A 16,183-nucleotide genomic window follows, 5' to 3' on the forward strand; every position below is an offset into this window, starting at 1 on the left:
CCTCATAATTTGATTATTTTAATAAGAGCCTAGATTTACTAAAACGATGATTTTCGGTTCGAAATCTAGGAAAATAGGTTCGGGAGTCAGTTACGTACAAGGAAGGGTTAGCACCCTCGTGATGCCTAAAATTGATTCCTAGTTGATTAATTAGAATCTTAATATCGAAAGTTGAAATTTTGAAAATTTAAATATGATCCCTCTTTGCATGTTTTAAATTTAAATCATTTAGTTAAATCAAAACTTATATAAGAAGCTTTTTTATTTTGAGATAACCAAAACGAAAAAGGTCATGTCTCGTGAGTTAGAACACGACATCTCGAATTCTCGAAAATAAATTTGCTCCTTATTCAAATTATTGTTTTAAATCTCATGTGTTTTTAGTTTTAAAAGAATGCTCGGTTATTTAGGTTCAAAGAGAAAATCAAACCCCGTAAGTTTGGGTTGATTTCTCGAATCTCTAAATAAGAGCGTTGCCTTAGTTTTGAAATTCTCCTTTTACACATCAAGTAAAAAAATAATATAACGTTTAAAGTGATGTATATTTAGTTTATTCGGGTATAATATAAAATGGGTAAATATGTCTAAACACAATGCAGAATATAGTGATAATAAAATAATATAAAATAACTATACGGGTAGAATATTAAAATGATAAATAATAAATAATAGAATACTATAATAACAATGAGGTAATTATAATAATAGTAGTAGTATTAATAATAATATCATAATAATAAAATAAATAATGTCACTTAAAATAAAAATATATATAAAAAGAATAAAAATGCTTGATAATGAATGTAAATGTAAATAATGCGAGAACAATAAAAGAAATGACAAAATAGCAAAAATAAGATAAAAATAACAGCAACAATAATAGTAAATAAGCGGAAAATGTACAAATAAAAATGTAAATAACATTATTTTTAATATGTGAAAAAACAAATAACTAATAAATAAACAAATAAAAAATAAAAAAAATTGTAAAAGGTTAAAGTTAAATGACTAAAGGACTAAATCGAAATTGGAATGAAATTAAGGGGACAAATTGTAAAAAATAAATAAATAGAATAATTAGGATTAAAATGTAATGTGCTAAAAATAACAGGGTCTAAATAGGAAAATATCCAGAAACTCATAACACGTGTCATCCCCTAAACAAGTCCACAATGGTCCAGGGACTAAATCGCACAATAAACAAAATAAAAGGGCGAAAATAAAAAATAAATAGCATGATGAAATTGAAAAGTGGTAAAAAAGCAGAAGGGCTAAAGAAACAATTAGACCCCCAAAAAAAATACGTGGATCCTAAGGCGGGTCCGATAATCGGGTCTCGCACCAAAATAACGTCGTTTTGGGATTTATGAGATTAGGCCAAAATGACGCCGTTTTGACCCCATATTTAAGTTAAACATTCTAAAAAAAATCATTGCAGCCTTAAATTTAAAAAAAAAAACTTTTATTTCTCTTTGTTTCTCTCTGGGCGACTGGTTCGGCGAGCCTCCACGAAGGCCACCGGTCGTCGGCGACGATTCCGCCGTCTACGATGGCTGTAAAAATACAAAAAACTCCTTTTAGGTCGTTTTGGCTCGCTAAGCCTAGATCTGGTATCGGTTTTTTCCAAAAACCCACCAAATCGCAGAAATTTTAAAGAAACCTTTCGATTTCTGAGTTTTTTTTTTTAAATTTCTCGTCAGAGCCACCTTTCATTGGAGGTGGAGACCTCGGCCCCTCTCAACGGTGGAACGTGAATTGTCAAGTAATCCTTCTCTTTGTTTATTTTATGTTTATATATATAACATATTTTGAAAAAAATAAATAAAAGAGAAAATCACCTTCGGGTTTTTGTATTCTGGCTTTTATAGTCAATACATTTTTATTTTTTTCCTACTATTTCAATTGTTCCTTCTTGTATGTTTGGTTTCTGTCTTTTCTTCCTTTTTTGTTGCAGGCGATGGTTGAGGATGACGATGGCAGAGACAGACCTAGGGACAAGAGGCCTTGGGCGCTAGAAACCCTAGGATTTTTGGCTTACTGAAACTAGTTAAGGTTTTGGGCCTGACAGGCCTTGGGTTAATGGGCTTGTAATATGGAAAGTGCATTGGGCCTGTAATTTGAGGCTTGATATTTTGTAAATGGACTGGCCTATTTTTGTACTTTTATTTATTTTGGTTTTGTTTATTATATATTTTTTTGTTTAGTGGGCCGGGCAGAATTGGCTTATTACAAAAGGTATAGCATATGTTGATTATTTTATTTTATTTATAAAAAGAGGAGAAAATGTTTGCATATTTTGAAAATAATAATAATAATATTTTAAAATAAATTAGAAATCCTATCACCTGTATATACATGTAAAAATCACAAATTTAGGACATAAAAATGTGTTTAAAAGTAACATATAATTGCCCACTGGTGGAGGTAATAGAGTGTATATAGCAAAATTAAAATAAAATTTTGATTGAGTGGTAATCTTAAAATTTTTCAATGCCATTGACGTGGGTTCAAATCTCACCATATGCATATTTTTATTATTATTTAATTAAAAAGACTAAAGTACCCTTAAATAATATAACTTGTTTTAAATACGAAATGTCATTTTTATAATTTATTAACTGAGTTGGTGCCCAATCGACTCGTGACACCAACTCAATCAGAGATTTTATTAATAATATAACAAAATGTAACTTATAATAGGCTTTTCTTTTTGGGGTTTACAAGTACATTACAGTACAATTATAAATATTATATTTGAGTAAATTACAACGTAAAATTAAATCAATATAAAATAGTAATAGAAAAAAAAGTAAAATATAATCAAACAAAATCTATCAATAACAACTGCGCATGATGAGACCTAAAAATAGGTATTCTCAATGATTCGGGACCTTAATCTTTGCAAACAATATCAAGACTCAATTGACATTTTCGTTTATTAAAAAATTTGTATCGAACTAGAATAAGTACAAACTAAATTTTGTTACGACCATGATAAGAACGAAAATTTTATGTTACAAAATAAAAATAAATATAATAATAAAAAATTATGTTACAAATTACAATAATGCTTTGGGTTCCAATCCGATTATGCGAGACTTTTAGTAAATTTATTATTGTGTTGGTGACTTGATTAAGGGTGATACCAACTAAGTAAAAGACTCGAGAAGTTTTTTATGGGTTAAAATGTCATAAGTCCCTATATTCTTCTAAAATTTGGAATTTAATCAATGTACTTTTATTTTCAGGAACTCAATCCCTCTAATTTTTAGATTTCAAAATTGTTTACACTGTTAAATTTATGTTATTAAATTCAGATTAATTACAACATTTTTTAATTATATGACTATCAAACGAGTATTTTTTTAATTTCAAAATATCACAACAAATTTAACCAAAAAAAATAATTGCGTTAACGGTTAAACTTGAATTTCAAAATTTAAAAAGTAGGACTAAATTATTAAAAATAAAAGTATAAAGACTAAATTTTAAATTAAAAAAAAGCAGAGACTAATGGTATATTTTAACCTTTTTATATTGTATTTGTGTAATCGTATAGTGTCCAAAATCGTTGGACGTACTTCCTGCCTATCCTCAAACTCTGGTGGTCCATCAACCTAAAAATCCTCTGCCGACCTCTTATCCTCTTTTATCTTACTGACTTTTTACAAGTTCTAGGCAAAATTTTTATAAGAGGATCATTGGTCAAATTATTGACTTTTCGACTTGTTCGATCAAATAAATTATTTTAAAAATTTATAAAAGAATATCAATATTTAAAAATAGAGAATCAATTCAACTGGTTCAATCGATTTAATTCATCTCTTTGGACTGATATCTCAATCGGTTTTTGGTCCAACCAGTCAGATTTGATAATGAAAATAGTGATTCTAGAACAAAGACGTTTATGGTCAATTAGGGTCACGGTCTGGAATCAGGGGTATAGCCAGGGGGCTAGCAAGAGCCCCGTCCCCCTAAAATAGAAAATTTTCCATTTAAGTCCTTTAAATTTTTAAAATTTTAAATTAATAAACGTAAAATTACACTTTGACCCTCTTAAAAATGATAAAAATTTGATTTAATCTTTTAAAAATTATAAAAATATAGGTTATTCAAATGATAAAATTATATTTTTATTATTGTAAAAGTTAAAAATTAATTTCGGCACCTCTAAAAAAATGTTCTGCCTTCGCCCCTGTCCGGGATGTTTCTTAAATTCCTTGTCTAAGCTCGGTTGGAACCGAGCCAGTAGCAGCTCAAAGTGAGGAGCTCGACCGTCAGATAGTTCTGGTTCTAAGAATATTGAACCTTAGGCTCATAGTTTGCAATGACCCTAGTCCCTATAAAATACTACAAAATTTGAAGCAAAATGAAGGGATAGAACAGTTACGTAGTTCTTGCAAACATTGATTCGATCTAAATTAACTCGAACAGGCAAAAGCTGACTCGAGATCAGTGACTAACAGAGATAATCTTCGGCAAAACATTGAAATCCGATGCATATATTCAGAAAATATCGAGTTAACGGGTGCCTATAGATGAGCAATGTGCAAATCAATGGAAATGGGAGACATTTTCATTTTTCTTCATCCCATCTTGTAGTTTTATTTTATACAATATACTTTCAAAGCATTACTAGCAATAGTGCACTTACAAGCTTGCGGAAATAAACGAGGAAGACGATTCTTGTTGTTTAAGAGTGTCCGCAACATGAGCAATCACTCCGGCACCGGCGTTATGAAACCATTCGTTTTTCACCTGAGGATAAGATGGGATTGTATGAGAAATTTTGAAAAGTAAAAAGCAATTTTCTGAAATCCAAAGTTTTTAAGATCGAAAAGGTACGTGAATGTTATTGTGTGCAAAAAAGGGCCAAAGCGACGAGTGAAAGCTGACATCGATCTTTTTCCATCCTAATTTCTGTAAACCTTGTATCATTTCCTCTGTTAATGAAAACGACATGTTAATGTCAATCGGAATCATATAGATGCAACACAAAATAGATGTTAGTCGGAACGATTACCTTCCATGAGTTCATGATATTCGACTGTATTTTTTATGTTGGGCGCATTCTTTGCCGCTGCTTTTGCTTTGGCTGCTTCCAGAGGAAAATGAGGGCCGTCAGAAGAAACTGGTGGACAGTACTCGACATCGACAACGTGTTTATAACCATCCAAAGATTGTGATGGGGGCTGCCAAATCCGTATCAAAGTCAGTAATATGCATTAAACCAGGCTGCCAATTTCGGACTCAGAAAATTTACCTTGACAAGTTCCTTCTCCCTCCTGATAGAGGATGTACGCCAACCGACCATATCTATTCGATGTCAAAGAAAGTGCCGATTGGGTGGCAGAGAGGAATAACGAGTAGAAGAGTAACATAAGTAGCTAAATATAGTAGAAGAGAAATGACACAGTAGGATACGATCGTAAGATACATTTGCATACACAGTGCGATTCCGAAATGCACCAAGGGCAGATCTATAAAATAGAAATTATAATCATAAATTCTGTCATAGGAGTTGAAGTTCAAGGTTGAAATCCGGGACTTTCCCCCTTGAACATCGTCATTCGTATCAAAAGATAGAAATTAAAGCTCGCTTTACGTACAGAAATTTTCCCTCTTCACAATCAGATGCCATCCTTAAAAGCAGTGGCGGTCTGCTCGGTTTGCCATCGGTGAGAAACAGTTGCTTACCAGTTCGACCAACAACAAACGGAGCAATTGGTGGGGCGAGTTTCTCTAATAACGGAAGTCCTAATAGAAAAGGAAGCTGAGGCACACCACAAAGATATTAGAAACTGCAAAATTCATAGGAAAGACGTTTGTAGGACAAACGAACATCGAAAACATTATATGAGGTACCAGAAGCATGGACTACAACTGAACCACGAAAACATTATATGAGGTGCTAGAAGCATGGACTACAACCGAACATTGAAAACATTTTATGAGATCAATAGAAATCAAAAACATTTTATGAGATACCAGAAGCATAGCAATAACATTGGAATTATAGGACTCCAAAACATTATGAAACTAGATAGCCAACACCATCGAGAACAAACCTGTTTTCTCCCTCGGACCCCGAGATGTGGCGTTGCCAAGGTAATAAAACTGACCGGCTCTAGTCCAGCAATCATACCTTGTCTCGAAGGGGCTGAAGTTTGTAAATTTCCATCCGAAGAATCGGTTACATTATTAGACTGGGTACCACTCGAGTCACTTTCCGAGTAAAGAACAGCGACTGCGTATCTTGCAAACAAGCCCCCAAGAGAATGAGCTAAAAACGAAATCCGTTTCAGACTTTCCCTCTTCTTTACAACTTGAAGAACCTATTAAATTGAAACAAGGTGAAAGGAGTAATCGACACTGCAACGAACTAAAAAATCCTTGCACAATGTAACATCTCACCTCTTCCGCTAAACGCTTCCCGGCTCCATCGACCCCGGCAAAGGTTTTAGCATGCGAATTACACGAACTTGCTGCAACAAATTATTAAACAAACAAGTAATGAAAGATCATCTTTCTACATACAAATTATGTAACATTAAAAATATGAACAAATACCATAAATCAAAAAGTTCCTTCCGAGCCGCCTTTTCAACTCGGCCTCTGCATATGTCCAATCACTAGGGCTACATTATAGAAATGTTTCAGCCAACTTCCATATCGATTCGGATAAACGAAAAACCGTAAAGAATCACATTTTTTAAGCATTACGTTGTATACAAGTTCATGTAAAAGCAATTGATTCTATGAAACATTTCAATCACATAAGCATTAATCAAATACCTAGCTAAGATGCCATGAACAAGAACAAGAAGGTGATCGGGCTCGTTTTTTCCATTCCCGATACGGCCGGCCGCAGCAAAGCCTCCTTGTGTAGTTGTACTCATTGCTTGAGCTCTAAGACCTTGATGTTGCCAATTACTATTTGTTCCTTTTAAAAAGGTTCAAAAAACAAAATCAGCTCAGCTGAAACTAAAGATAATAATATCTCAAAGAATTCAAATGACAGGTAAAATTATCATGGAAGTCCCTATACTGAAAGTTAGATTATATTTTGTCTTTTCTGCTAAAGAAATGAGCAAATTTGCCGCATAGAGCAAATTACTTTTTGTTAAAAAAATTATTTATTTATATTGTTAAAAACTAGTATATTTGAAGGAAAAATCATATAGTGATACATGGTGCGCCACGCACAGCTCAGTTAATTTACTTATTTATTTTTTGATCTAATATATAAGAAGAAATTTACCTATTGAGAGTAAAATACAATCTTACTTTTGTACAGGCACCTCCATAGTAATTTTACCCACCCATTAACATCTTTCAATTCTCTAAAATTCCTAATTGAATCTCAAATTCCCAAAACAAAATCCAACGAATTTAAAAAGAAAATCGGAAGAGAAATTCCAAAAGAAAAATTCAAATCGGAGAGCATTACCGGAAGAGAAATTCAAATTGTGCGAAGACCAAGAACACGAAGATGAAGAAGAAGAAGAGGAGTGAGGACCGACCGGTCCGACGAATCCGGTTCGGAAACTACAATTATTACTATTATTACTGAAAATCGGAGAAAACCCACACCCTGCTTGAATCAGAGAAGCTGTTGCCATTTTCTATTTATGTGTCTTCAAAACACTATCCGAAACAAGCGCGAACGAAAACAAACAAAAATTTCCCTCGATTTGCGGTATTTGGATGCTATGTCACCATCTGCGCCATAACAGTGTAATTATCCGCTGCACATAATGATTGGCGATGATGAACATCATCATCATTATCAATATGGTTCGCTGCTAATCATTAACATCACTCGTTTCCCTTGTTTTTCGAAGTAAAAAAGAAAAAGAAAAAGAGAGATATTTTCTTTTAATACGAAGTAAAAAAAGATTTTGAATTTTCAAAAATGGTGGAAAATCGGGGGAAAAATTAATACATGTAATAAATATCTGAAAAAGATTTTGGGGAAAAAACAGAACCGTGTATTGTTTTGAGTTCTGTCGGTTTTTTTTTTTGAATTGACTGTCAGAGATCGAGGACTGTTGAATTAGGTCAATTTTCAATATCAGTCCCTGTATTATACATAAATTACAAATTTAGTCTTTATTCTCTAATCTGATATATAAAAAATGAAATTTTTTTTTACTTTGTCTACTTGAAAATGAAAAAAAAATGATGAAATTATAAACTAATATATGATAAATTTGTATTTAGACATCTAAAAGATTATAATTTAATTTCAGTCCTTCCTTAAAAATTTTCTAGATTTGTCTATGTATATAGTACAACACCACTGATAGAATTTGACTTAATGAATTTAACTATTACAATTTAGATCAGGTTAATTTTCAAACTTCTAACAATGTAGGGACAAGGATGAAACCACAAATTTATTTTTAAGGGATTAAAATTGAATTATAAACTTTTAAAGAGGTCGAAGTATAATTCTATGATTGTATTAAATTATTATTTCAGCCTTTTTGAGGGATAAATCTAAAAGTTTATCATCTTTAAAGTCAAAGTGCAATTTTATCATTATATTAACTTATAATCACTCCCTCGGCGGCCTCCTTAAAAACTAAAATTGATTAAATTAATATATAAAAATTAAATCTAAAATTTATGTATAGTATAAGGACTAATAGAAAAATTTGACCTATTTTTATCAATTAATTTTTTGGAAGCGGCTGTGAGGGAGATAGGACGATGGATGACCTAACTTTAGGTGACCGACCAATGGAATTTAGCGTAGTTTTGTCGTTTACGGTTCAATGACAAATTATATATTTTAGGAAAAATCAACCCTTAGTCCTTAAACTTATCATTTTTTCTTAAATTGGTCCTTGAACTGGAATTCCATTAAGGTGTGATGGATTAGTATTTTGAGATTGTATCATGTCATTACTTGCAATTTTTAAAAATTTTCTTTGTAAATTTTAATATTTTATAGAAAAAATTTCAAGTGATGGTATGGCATAATCTTAGAGTGTCACGTCATCAACCTGTAATGGAATCCAAGTTCAAATTCTAGGACTAATATGGACAAAAATGTTTAAGGACTAAATTTTAAAAAAAATATCAAGTTCAAGGACTAGATGTTACTTTTATCCTTATACTCTAAATGATCCATGATTCTTTTCCAACTATTGTAAGTTGTTGATCTTTCACCATTTTCCTCTAGACTTTACATTTTGGTCCCTTCAAGTTAAACTACCAATTTAATGGGAGTTATGGCATTCCCTCATAGCTATTTTCTTTAGGGTTCGTAAATGAGCAAAACGGTACAGTTTTTTGCTTGCCTCGATATCATATCGATTTTTACATTTTGGGTAAATTATGTTAGTAGTCATAACTATGTGTTTTTCAGGTCATTCGATTATAAAAAGTTACAAAATAATCATCCAACTATTAGTTTTTTTTTCTGGTCACACAACTATGAAAAGTTACAAAATAATCATTTAACTATTTAATTTTGTCTTTTTTTGTCATCCAACTAGCTTGGATATTTTGATGTTTCTATTTTTACGTTAGTCAGTTGATGACTCAAAGAGACAAAATTGAATAATTGGGTGACAATTTTGTAACTTTTCATAATTTGATGACCAAAAAAGAAAAAACCCATAGTTGGGTGACTTCACTATAGTTTACCGTTACATTTTTTGCTTCGATTGTACTCCGAGCTGCAATTTATTTAAAATTTTACCACTCAAATCGACCTCTGAGGAAAGAATTAAATAAAATATTATAAAAATTCAAAGGTTTAATATGTCATAAGTCCCTGTATTATTCAAAGATTCATGATATAGTCTTTGTACTTTTATTTCTAAGAAATTAGTCCCTTTACTTTTCAAATTTCAAAATTCAGGTTCAATTGTTAACGGTGTTAAAATTATTTTCAATGTCATATTTTTAGTTATATGGTTACCATGTGATTTTTTTTTTTAATTTCAAAATATCACACTAATAAATTTAACAAAATAATAATAACGTTAATAGTTAGACCTGAATTTTGAAATTTGAAAATAAAAGGACTAAATTCCTAAAAATAAAAATATTGGTGACTAAATTATAAATTTTTATAAGTATAGAGACTTGTGACATTTTTTAAACATATTTAAAAAATCTAACTAAAAGATATAAAAATAAACTATTAAAAGTTTCTTATAAAAAAAGAGGGATCTTTCGGTAACCTGCTTAGGGTGAGTTTAGATGGGCGGTGCGTTTACCTGCGGTTAGTGTAAAAACAGCGGTGGCGGTGAGATTAGATACTGTAGCGACACTGTAGCGTGAGACAAAAAGTACGCTAAACGCACCGCACCGCACCGCACCCAACCGCTCATCCAAACCCACCCTAAAGAGAGAGCGGTGTGAGTTCGATCAAAACTCGAACTCAAAAATTTTAATTGCAAACCCGCTTTTACCACACCATGAACCTGATTTTCAAACAAAAAATTTGCCCTTGTAAGGTTGAACTGAGTTGAATATATCAAATTCGGATTATCTTGTCACCACTATTTATGCTAGGAGGCTTGGCCCGTGGGAAGTAGTCGAGATGTGTCTTCTTTATAGAAATGTGTTTTTCAATCAGCTTATTAAGCAAAAGAAATGCGGAGGAACGAGGTTTATAAAACTTCTGGCTAAACAAGTTTGGAGGTTGCACCATAACCCAAATTCATTTTAGAGTCAAATGATAGTGTTCTTGTCGGCCAATGCTATTTAAGGGTATGGACTTGAACCCCGCCAAGGTAAAAAATGCTAAAATTATTTTTTTTTGGTGGACTAAATGCTTCAGTTGAACTTTGTGGATTCTTTTGGACTTTTCTCGAAATAAAGAGACAAAAATCAGAAACTAAAACTAAGCATAAATACCCAAAAGATCAAAATTCAAGATTAAATCGAAATGGAACTGAAAATTTTGTCTACAAGATGAGATAAAAACAAGAGAAGGCAGACAATAACAGCAAAAACTATGTAGATCAAGTAATGGCTGCAATTGGAAAAATACAAAAACGAATGTGCTAAAACAGTCAATTACAAATGCATGCAATCCAAGCTATGGACAAAAGAGTAAATTCTTGAATCTATTTCTCATGCCACTTGAGCTTTTAACTATATATATATATATAACATGAGATAATATAATTTTTGACTCCGGTATTTGTATTTTTGTTCAGTTCATTTTGGCACTTAAATTTGATAATTAAGATTTTGATCCCTAAACTTGAAAAATATAAAAACTTTGATGATATGACCTCTAAAATTATATCACATCATCACTTAAATTTTTTAAGAATTTATATAAATTTCCAAGTGATAGTATAGTACAATCTCATAATGTCACATTTAGTGTTTTGGTAACCGAGCTAGTGGTTGAACAAGTTAGACCATTGATTTTTTATTCAATTAGTTCGATAGGTTCGACTGCCAAACTAACAATAATTAATTAATTAATTAAAATTTCATAAAAAATTTATTGATTTGGTTCGACTGTTCAATCATCAATTTTTTATCAATATTAAGTAGTTTTCAAGTCAATTAGTTCAATGCCTTTGTTCAAACCATTATATCAACCAGTTCTCAATTCGTCTGATCCAATATTGTTCTAGTAACACCGATCTCATCATCATATTTAAAAAAAAAATCCAAATTTAAGGACCAAAATGAACCAAAAAATTACAAAATACCAAAATAATCTTAGCTGCCAGATTCAGAGACTCAAAATTATATTATCCCATATGATAACACCCTTAAAAGATAGGGAATTATTAATACGAAATTCGAAGCTTAACATGCACAACCTTTTTCAATTACTCGTAATATACTTAACGATATAAGGTTTGAATCTTAACAACCGCAACCCTTTTTCTTATTTTAAACTATAATATCCTTTATACCTATTAAGAGGAGAGTCTTTAACCCTTGACAGAAGGTATTGTCCTTGTGAACTTACAAGTGTATATCTACTAATCAAGACACTCTTTAAACTACATGAATCCCTTTCTCCTCAAAATATGAAAGAAAAAAATCCTAATACGAAAATAATACTTTCCGTTGTGTGTCCGAGACCAGTCCTCAAAAGAAAAGAAAAAAAAAGCCAAAATTGTTTAGACACTTAAAGAAGTAATTAATGGCCGGTTTGATGTGAAAACCCATTTAATGGCCGGACACGATGCAAAATAACCTCGGTTTTCCCTTTAATTTTTGTCATAAGTGAACATACACACTAGTATAAATAATATACCTACTTCATGTTTATAATCACATCATCACAATATCAAACAATTGCATCAAAGGTTTATAGTTCAATTTATAATGGCAGAGAAGGAAGGAGGGGTTGTGAAGAAAGGTCATGAAGAGGGAATGGAGATGGCCATTGCTCTTCTCCAAGAGTTCGACCTCCCATTAGGACTTCTCCCTCTTGTGGACGTGATCGAGGTCGGTTTTGTGAGGGATACCGGTTACATGTGGATCGAGCAAAAGAAAAAGGTTGAACATAAATTCAAGATGATCAGTAAACTGGTCAGCTACGACACACAAATTACTGGTATTGTGGATAAGAAACGGATCAAGAAACTCAAAGGAGTTAAGGCTAAGGAACTCATGTTGTGGCCTCCGGTGAATGAGATCATCGTCGATGATCCACCCACTGGAAAAATCCACTTCAAGAGCCTCGCTGGTGTCACCAAGACTTTCCCCGTTGATGCATTTGCTGCTGGGCAGTGAAAAGGCACCTTCTTGTTCTCGGAGAGACACCGGATTCCAGTGGTTATTTCCAGTTCACACTCAAAACCTACCCTACCCTACACTGTAACAGCAATGTATGCAATTCTCTTGATAAGAATTATTGCATAATGATGCAAGTATTCAACAAATGAACAATAAAAACCCAAGTTACTTTCTTTTTTTTCATTCAATGGCTACTCCAAATCCAATACTTAAATTCTCTGATTACAAGAAAGTTAATTGTCATAAGCACAAATCAAATCAACTATCCATCCATTCACTAATCTAAATTCAACTTCTAAATTTGAGTGTTGAATACGAGTATGTAACCGACATGAGTTCGTATGGTTCAAGAAAAAGAATAAATTTACTACCAGTATGCTAATCTCCTAAAACAAACTACCATATCCAATCATGGAACTGGCAAAGATTAGATTATCAAGCAACATCAGCAAATACTTCTATTCTCTGATTACCAGAAAGCCAATTGCCATAACACAAATCAAATCAACTATCCATCCATTCACTGATTAAAATTCAATTTCTCTCATTTATCATCGCAAACTCATGCGTGAGTATCGAATACGTGTATGTGACCAACACGAGTATGTTCAATTTTTCCAAGATCTATTGCTCACAGATGCTTCAAGAAAAATGAATAAATATGTAAATAGAAAAACAGCAGCAGCAGCATTTACTAAAAATAACCATCCATTACAATAGGACAGATTAGATTATAAAGCAATATCAGTAAATGCTTCTATTCTCTGATTACCAAAAAGCTAATAGCCATAGCATAAATCAAATCAACTATCCATCCATTCACTGATTAAATTTCAAGACCTCTCATTTATTATCACAAACTCAAGCATGATTATGGAATACAAGTATTTACCAACACGAGTATGTTCAATTTTTCCAAGATTCTCGCATATTTACTGAGATGAATTGCACACAGATACTTCAAGAAAAGCGATTATATATGAAAAAAAAGCAGCAGCATTTACTAAAGCTAACCATCTATTACAATAGGATAGGATTCTTTTTTTGGTTACTGAATCATCTCCAAAAGCTAAAATATGCTAAAACAAACTGCCATATCCAATAATGGAATTAGCAAAAGATTAGATTATCAATCAACATCAATAAACTCTTAATTATTTTTCACATATAACACTCATCTAACCTACTCTTATGCAATTGAAAAGCAGGATTAACCCAAGCTCCACAATTACATTGCATACCTGCCCAATTAAACGAACCCAACCGAGATTTACAACTCATACACTGAAGTTTCTCTTCTACATACCCTTCTTGAACCGATTGCATCCACTTCAAAGGCTCAACGAATATGGAAGAACATTGGGTCGATCCTTTCTCTTCATCCCCAATGTTATGCCCACTCCTTTTTCTCCATTTAAAACTTGCTTCCCCTTTCCCTCGCTCATGAGGAACTATAGTTTCCTCTGAAGCAACGATTCTGCGGCATCTTTTGCAACGATAGATCAATTGAGGCTTCGAAACAGGTTCCGAATCAGTGCTGTTCGTCGCTTCCATCTGTTGAACAAAGGGGAAAAAAATGGACATTGAAAACAGATTGTTAATACATATATGAATCAAAATTAAAACATCCATGAATTGAATCAAATCAAAAGCTAAAATCTAGAGTTTCGTGAACGATTAAATAAAGGGGTTACCTTCGAAGTGAAATTTTCAATTGATCGATCGCTTTTGTATAATTTGTTCGTTCACCATTTTTATATATATAGGTTTTTAGGAGGCGGCAATTTAAAACGGCAACGTTTTAAAGACATTTGGTTTTCATTAAGGCAGTGTGAAGATTGGGCCATACTTTACTGGTTGGGCCTTGCTGGGTCACTGGGTCAGGTATAGTCACTATTTGCATGGGCACCTCTAATTTTAGGCTAATATATATGCATTGGGAAGGGCTAATATAATGTAAATATCCATCAAACAATGAGAAGGGCTAATTTTTTTACCAAATCAGCAATATCATTAAAGATCGATTGAGTCTTAGTTCGATTGACATCAATATTGTTTTCAGTATAGGAGGATGTGGGTTCGAGTGCGTTGAAGCGCAAATTCTTCCTGTTTATGGGTTTAGGAGGGGCTATGGGTAGTTTTAGGCATTGTATAGAAAAAAAAACAGATATGATAAGAACCTATAATAAGATTAATGTTAAAATAAAAATCAATATCATTAAAGATTTCAAGAGGGGCAGTTATGGTATTTTAAGATGATTAAGAAAAAAAATGCAAAGAGAGTTTGTATTATTATTATTATTAGGGTAAACTACCCTGTTAGTCACTCTAAATAGTTTTAATTCCTATTTTGACCACCTCAATTTTTTTTTGCTAATTTGGTCACTCCAAAAAATAAATTAATCAAATTGGTCACTCCACGATTAAATAGTAACGAAGAGCTAATAGTGCACTTTCACATATTGTTTTGCAGTGACCAAAATAAGAATACCTTCTATTTAAAGTGACTAACAAATAGTTTACCCCAATTTTAGAGTGACAAACATGGAAATGTGCAGTCAGCATTTCATTACCATATAACAGTGAAGTGGCCAATTTGGTCAATTTCCTTTTAAGGTGATCAAAGTAACAAAAAAAATTTTGAAGTGACCAAAATAGGAACGACCCTTATTTAGAGTGACTAAAGAGACAATTTACCCTTATTTTTAAAGTAACTTATCAAACTTTTGAACTTTATTAATTAATTATATATGCATTCATGCATTTTTATTGTATCCTTCTTATTTTTTGAATTATTTTCAATTGTGTATATTATTTTTCAATTTCATCCCATATTTAGTATAATTTCCTAATGTAACTCATGTCCATGTTTTTAAATATATATATATAACTTTCACACATTAAAAATTAATTATATGTATATTTTGGCACATTATGGGTATGTTTCATGCAAATAATATTTATAATAAATAACATTTTATAAATCAAAGAAATTGAAATCATAATTTAGGTAATGGTACAATATTTTTAAAATTAATTTGTGAAATATAAATCAATTATGTATTATATATTTATTATAATTAAAAATATTTAGTGATGTACATTACAACTTTTATCGACTATAGTTAGGGGAGAGGCGGAGAGCAATCGGTTTTTCGAACCGACTTAACCAACTTTAATTTGAGAAAAATAATCCGATCGATTTTAGTTGAGAAAATCTACCAAACCAAACCAACTTTGATTTGGTCAGTTCGGTCAGTTAACCAACCTTGGGTTATTGGGTTGGGTTTAGGGTCATTGGGTTGAGTTTATATGGTTATTTATCTATTATCTATTATAAACTATAAATATATTTAAAATAATTCAAAAATAATATAGAATAATTCGATTTTTCGATCGGTCCGGAGATTCAAAAATCGATAACTAACTAAATTAATTGATTAAACCG

General features: G+C 31.9%; 3 protein-coding genes across 3 annotated transcripts; 1 reads left to right on the plus strand and 2 right to left on the minus strand.

Annotated features, from left to right (window-relative positions):
• Positions 1-4,474: 4,474 nt before the first annotated feature.
• Positions 4,475-7,996, minus strand: LOC107960232 (uncharacterized). The gene is made up of 11 exons (XM_016896528.2): positions 7,451-7,996; positions 6,796-6,943; positions 6,571-6,638; positions 6,415-6,485; positions 6,069-6,335; positions 5,610-5,773; positions 5,425-5,480; positions 5,264-5,316; positions 5,024-5,192; positions 4,846-4,943; positions 4,475-4,758 (listed from the first exon to the last, which is right to left on the minus strand). Exons 1-11 carry the CDS (start codon positions 7,620-7,622, stop codon positions 4,651-4,653), a joined length of 1,374 nt encoding a protein of 457 aa, XP_016752017.1. The 5' UTR covers positions 7,623-7,996; the 3' UTR covers positions 4,475-4,650.
• Positions 7,997-12,279: 4,283 nt separating this feature from the next.
• LOC107960230 (uncharacterized protein At5g01610) lies at positions 12,280-12,995 on the plus strand. The gene has a single exon (XM_016896526.2). The coding sequence runs from the start codon at positions 12,322-12,324 to the stop codon at positions 12,730-12,732; it is 411 nt and encodes a 136-aa protein (XP_016752015.1). The 5' UTR covers positions 12,280-12,321; the 3' UTR covers positions 12,733-12,995.
• A 699-nt stretch (positions 12,996-13,694) lies between these two features.
• Positions 13,695-14,492, minus strand: LOC107960231 (probable inactive dual specificity protein phosphatase-like At4g18593). The gene is made up of 2 exons (XM_016896527.2): positions 14,430-14,492; positions 13,695-14,289 (listed from the first exon to the last, which is right to left on the minus strand). Exon 2 carries the CDS (start codon positions 14,287-14,289, stop codon positions 13,897-13,899), a length of 393 nt encoding a protein of 130 aa, XP_016752016.2. The 5' UTR covers positions 14,430-14,492; the 3' UTR covers positions 13,695-13,896.
• Between the last annotated feature and the right edge of the window lie 1,691 nt (positions 14,493-16,183).

Source organism: Gossypium hirsutum, chromosome D06 (genome assembly GCF_007990345.1).
Source record: "Gossypium hirsutum isolate 1008001.06 chromosome D06, Gossypium_hirsutum_v2.1, whole genome shotgun sequence".
Taxonomy (NCBI): domain Eukaryota; kingdom Viridiplantae; phylum Streptophyta; class Magnoliopsida; order Malvales; family Malvaceae; genus Gossypium; species Gossypium hirsutum.

Excerpts from the sequence above, each read along its gene's own strand:
- LOC107960232 (XM_016896528.2), bottom strand. The coding sequence starts at position 7,622 with ATGGCAACAGCTTCTCTGATTCAAGCAGGGTGTGGGTTTTCTCCGATT. Across the intron at positions 6,639-6,795 it reads GTTCATGGCATCTTAGCTAG|CCCTAGTGATTGGACATATG; the intron begins GTATTTGATTAA and ends TCTATAATGTAG. Across the intron at positions 6,486-6,570 it reads AAGGAACTTTTTGATTTATG|CAAGTTCGTGTAATTCGCAT; the intron begins GTATTTGTTCAT and ends AATTTGTTGCAG.
- LOC107960230 (XM_016896526.2), top strand. The coding sequence starts at position 12,322 with ATGGCAGAGAAGGAAGGAGGGGTTGTGAAGAAAGGTCATGAAGAGGGA.
- LOC107960231 (XM_016896527.2), bottom strand. The coding sequence starts at position 14,289 with ATGGAAGCGACGAACAGCACTGATTCGGAACCTGTTTCGAAGCCTCAA.